The sequence below is a fragment of the Selaginella moellendorffii genome, unplaced genomic scaffold (genome assembly GCF_000143415.4).
Source record: "Selaginella moellendorffii unplaced genomic scaffold, v1.0 SELMOscaffold_104, whole genome shotgun sequence".
NCBI lineage: Eukaryota > Viridiplantae > Streptophyta > Lycopodiopsida > Selaginellales > Selaginellaceae > Selaginella > Selaginella moellendorffii.
In genome coordinates this window covers 600088-604994 of record NW_003314365.1, presented here as the reverse complement: position 1 = coordinate 604994, position 4907 = coordinate 600088, and the positions used below count along the sequence as shown (strand labels likewise).

General features: G+C 37.4%; 1 protein-coding gene across 1 annotated transcript; it reads left to right on the top strand.

Annotated features, from left to right (window-relative positions):
- Positions 1-719: 719 nt before the first annotated feature.
- On the top strand, positions 720-1314 carry LOC9647286 (probable phosphoribosylformylglycinamidine synthase, chloroplastic/mitochondrial). The gene is made up of 3 exons (XM_024663882.1): positions 720-783; positions 880-1052; positions 1216-1314. Exons 1-3 carry the CDS (start codon positions 720-722, stop codon positions 1312-1314), a joined length of 336 nt encoding a protein of 111 aa, XP_024519650.1.
- The last annotated feature ends 3593 nt before the right edge of the window (positions 1315-4907 follow it).

The following is a 4907-nucleotide window of genomic DNA, read 5'->3' as shown; positions in this document are numbered from 1 at the left end:
GTCCACCAAGAGCTATCCCTGCGCTCACACTCTAGCCATAGCTGCCAGAGATTCAACCGTCATGGTAAGTTTAGCATCTTTTTAGAAACACTGGATCAAATTCTAAGATGGAGAGGAAAGAATTACCAAGTCCCAACTGGACGTTACAACAGAAGAGTTCCCATCCAGGAACGCGGCAACACCTTACAATCTCCGTTTGAGAATGTGTCAGTTCTCATTAAACAAACACTGGTTATTTTGATCGGCTCCAAAACTGTAAAACAGCTCTAAATCACAAAATCTTAGGATTGTACTCCACACAGACCACTGCAAGAATACAGCACTCATATATTCTCTGCCTTTCAATTCTTTAACGATAGAAAACTGCAACAGAACGACATTGCATTAGTTTTAAAAAGGAAGAAGAAAATTGATTACAAATTCACCGTATCTGGCTTCAAATTTCATTACACAAGATCTGGAAAGAACTGCAGGATCTTGCTCGATAAATTTAGTTTCCTTCATAAACCTAAAATTTCCAAAGCTATGAATCTAGAATTCAAGAGGCACCACCGTTTTTGCCACCATGTAACAATCTTCACCGTTCTTTTGGAGCATCACAGATTTAGTCCGTCCGATTGGGAGCATCCACCATAAGTAAAAATGGATATTCTAAAAATGGAATATGTGACGCCGATGCCAAAATAGCAACTTTAAATAAAGAGTTTGATTTGATGATGATGATGTACAATCCTGCTGTTGCTCTTCTTGACACTATGATCGAGCTTGAGGTTGCAATAGAAGGTGGAAAAGGACAGCTTGTCAATGGCTGCTCAAGCAGGTGGTGAAACTGTCAAGGCACCTGGGAATCTCGTCATTAGTCGTATGTGACTTGTTCAGACATTACACTCATCATCACCCCTGATTTGAAGGTACTGAAATTCATATCCTTTCATTCAAATCTGATTACTTGCTTCTTCCAGATTGGAGAGGAAGTTGTTCTTTTGCACATTACTGTTGGGACTGGCAAAGGTCGTCTGGGAGGTTTAGCGCTGGCCCAATTTTTTTATCAGGTCAGACAAACTGTGGTTTTCTTTCCTTGCTAGCTTCCACTATGGGGATTATTGATACTTGCCTGGACGTTGAAATATTTAAAACGTGCCTTCAATGCGATGCAGGTGATCATGTCATTCATCGGTTTTCTTTTTTAAAAAATCTGGATTTTTCTGCGGACAGGACCTTATTGGCAAGAAACTTATTTCTGCTGGACATAATATCGAAGTTACAGTTTCATTGCTAGAAATGTCTTTGCGAGCAATTGTGGCATTGAAGTAGACATTCCCACTTCATGAACCGGACAATCTAAGCATATCCATGGCAGGAGATATTGCTAGAAGTCGGTGATGAGACCACTGAACCATTAGAATCAGAAACAGATCAAGCATCAACTGAAAGTGCAGTCAAAGACTTGTTCACAACCTTGAGCTTCAGGTAATCTCTTTCCCTGCTTCATTGTAAGAGAGCGCCAGTGCTGCGAATTTCTTCTGTAACTTTTCCACCTTATACACTAGGGATGTATGTAAAAGCCAAGAAGTGGAGAAAATTCCTGAAGAGGTTGCCAAGTTCCCTCTTGAGTACCACAGGTCTCAACAGAGGCAGGATCCAAGTTGGCAACGTAAAATCTGGCTGGAAAATTACGGTTATGGTAACAAAGTTTTGAGTAATTTTGGACAAGGTATCAATGCTTTATCAATTACAGATCTTTATTACTGCTGCAACAGATAGAGATAGCGGCATTATCCATCTTGCATTTGAACCGGTGGAGAAAGTTGCCAGAAATTACTTTCAACACATTACTGAAACCGAGAACACAATATTCACAGACAGTGAATGGCATTCTTGTGTTCATAAAAAAACAAGTTTAATGACAATATCAGCCTCAACACTTTCGCTTTTCTGCATTTTTGCGCGTTGGTGAAGGAGAGCTCAGTACTTTCAGATAGTAACAAACATCAAGTTGTTCCGTGCGACTTCATTGGAATTATCAAAAGACAGCAATCAGTGATTTTGAGAAGTAAGACAATTGTTATTACTCTCGTTACCACAGGCTGACAGTTCATTCAGATGAGATTGTCAGTAAATTTTCATAACAAATGACGAGTTTATATGCCCAAGCAGACGTATTTGCTTATGGCACGGTCAGTAAGGAATCTCTCGTGTTCTTTCATGGTCTAAATGTTTCTTTCTTCATATCCCTGAGGAACCTCAAGCAGAAGGTGTTCTGGATTATTTGATTCCTCATAGAGTAAGTTCCTGAAGGTTCTTTCCTTGCAACTCTACAGTTACCTTGTTCTTGCAGACTTTCACAGGAAACCGTCCATCCCTAAGTGTGCTGTATTATAGATCCAGATTACAAATGATCAAATCCAGATTTTGATTTGATATCAAGTGATGTTATCAAATCATTGCCTTAGTTCCCTTACACCTTGTCTTAGCCATTTCCTAGCAATCTGCCTCTATCCTTCACTAGAACTAAGAAAAAGGCTTTGATACTAAATTATAGACTCCTCAATTTAGACTTCCTGAGAGGTCACCTTGCACAGCACCAAGGACGTTTAACCCCAAATACCTTAACCAATTAGAAAAAGGTGTGCACTCTTTTTTATTTATAGGCCTTTTCCCTTTATATTTAAACCTTTATGGATTATCTCTCGAGTCATTCTCTTTGATTAGTTACAAGATAGTAAGTAGGTTGGGTATAACCAATTAACCTGAGGTATAGTTTAGCTCCTGTTTGCATACCTATCTTTGTTCTACATTTGGCTTGGGTTTAAACCCAAGCTCCATTCCATACTATCTAGTGCAGTACTCATATCCTTGTGTTAGGCCACCAGTATGTTAAAATAGCACTAAACTCCATTTAGCTCTATTTTGCATGCTAGTCCTTGCATTAGGATGTTGGAAACTCTAGAATTGTTCCAATATTACTCTGTGCTTTTATCCTTTTGCTCATTAGGTTGATTGCTCAGGAATTACTTCATGCTCTAGTTCCTTTGCTCTTTGGTTGCAAGCTTTGGAGTTTGGCTCCATTCCTTCATTTAGTGGCCTAAGGCTTTGAAACTTGGGTTTTGCTACATTATCCTTGAATATGTGGCATATGGCAGGTGGCATGTGACACATGGCATATAGAGGTTTTAAATTCCACTTCATGTAAAGTAATGCCATTTATATTTGGAATTGAAGCATCAACCATTTGATTTCTTGAAGGAGCTAGAGCTGGCTCTTAAACATTTCACGAAGTCAACCCATTTGTCCATCTATATTCACACTACCTTGGACTCCCTAGTATTCATATCATCACTCATCATGTGGGTATAGCCTTGCCTGGTTACATTGGTTCCTCTGAAGTCCTTCCCTACTATCCTGCAAATACTTACCAAACCCTATAGGGTTTAGGAGATGATCACTTTGGGCTTTGACTCGGTCTTAGACTTGGACTCAAACTCAGACTTAATCTTAGACTTGAACTCAAACTCAATATTAGACTCAATCTCATACTCGAGCTTAGATCTGGCTTGGACTTGGTCTTAGACTCCATTTCAGACTTGATATTGGACTCAATTTTGAACTCAATCTTAGACATAATCTCAGACTCAATCTCAAACTTAGTCTCGGACTTGGTCCCAACACTTCCATATATCATTACATTTGCCACATATTAATCATTCTTTTGTCCCTTTCTAGAAACTCACTTATTGATCTCTTCATGCTCATTTTTCAGTGCTTCTTTGACTCAGAGCATTTTATCCAAACATGTATGCTTATAAGATTCCAACTTCACTAATTGCCATATAGCACATATTTAGCTTGATTTTGGGACTTAGGGATTTTGGTCTTACATTGCCATTTAGCGCATTTGAATGCTATCATAGTTGCTAACTAAAAAATACATGAATGGTAATAATACAAAGGTATAGGCAAATCATCTAATAAAATAAAATATCAATCTCTAATAGGCTCAACTAACCACCAGCCATTTGAATCATCATAGATGAAAATTTTGACTTCCACAATATACTTATAGAGAACATATTATCTCAATCCAATCTCAACTTCAATAATATCAATGTCAAAATATCACTTCAATGCCATCAACATTAAAATAAAGCTAAAAGAAAGTAAAAGTAAACTACCACTCAAATCTCTCTACTAATTGGACTAACCAAAGTCAAAGATATTAGTATCTAAGACCAATCTTTTATCAATACCCAGTTATGGATAACATAACATTAAGGAATGAATCACTATGTCTAAAAGTCAATACAATTCAACACCACACTAAACATAAGCAGATAATATTAACAAAGGTGTAATCAACATGAAAAACTATGTAAGCTAACAATACAACCCTACACAAAGAAACCTTTCTAGATTATCAAACTTATGATGTTTGGCGAGTTTCTTATCAAACATCATTTAGGGAAATTGAATATGGAGGTGGATGCTTTATTGTGTATTGATCATGTGACAAAGCTATAGACACAATTTTTCATCATTTGAGTAAGGTGGTTAGCAAATTTGGGTAGTTGGTTGAGCATGCTTAGCTTCATGATGAGGTGGTCTCTTTGCTAGCCAAAAGGAAAGCACCTTTCCCATTGGTGGATGGGATGTTCTTCTATAATAACTATATGTATTTTTTATATGTGGATTTGTTGATTAATCAAGTTTTATTCCACTATCATGATCATCCAAAAGCTTGGTGGGGAAATAGAAAGAAAATGTATGAGCTGATTAAACACAATTTTAATTAGAGGAACATAAAGGTTAATATCATTAAGTATTGCAATTCATGTGAGCTCTAAGAAAGAGATGCAAGAAGTTGGGTGGACTTTTGCATTTCTTAGAGCCATTGGTGTAATATCTATATT

Coding starts and splice junctions, on each gene's coding strand:
- LOC9647286 (XM_024663882.1), top strand. CDS start 720: ATGATGTACAATCCTGCTGTTGCTCTTCTTGACACTATGATCGAGCTT. Junction 784..879: donor GCTTGAGGTTGCAATAGAAG/GTGGAAAAGGAC, acceptor TGACTTGTTCAG/ACATTACACTCATCATCACC. Junction 1,053..1,215: donor TGGCCCAATTTTTTTATCAG/GTCAGACAAACT, acceptor TTCTGCGGACAG/GACCTTATTGGCAAGAAACT.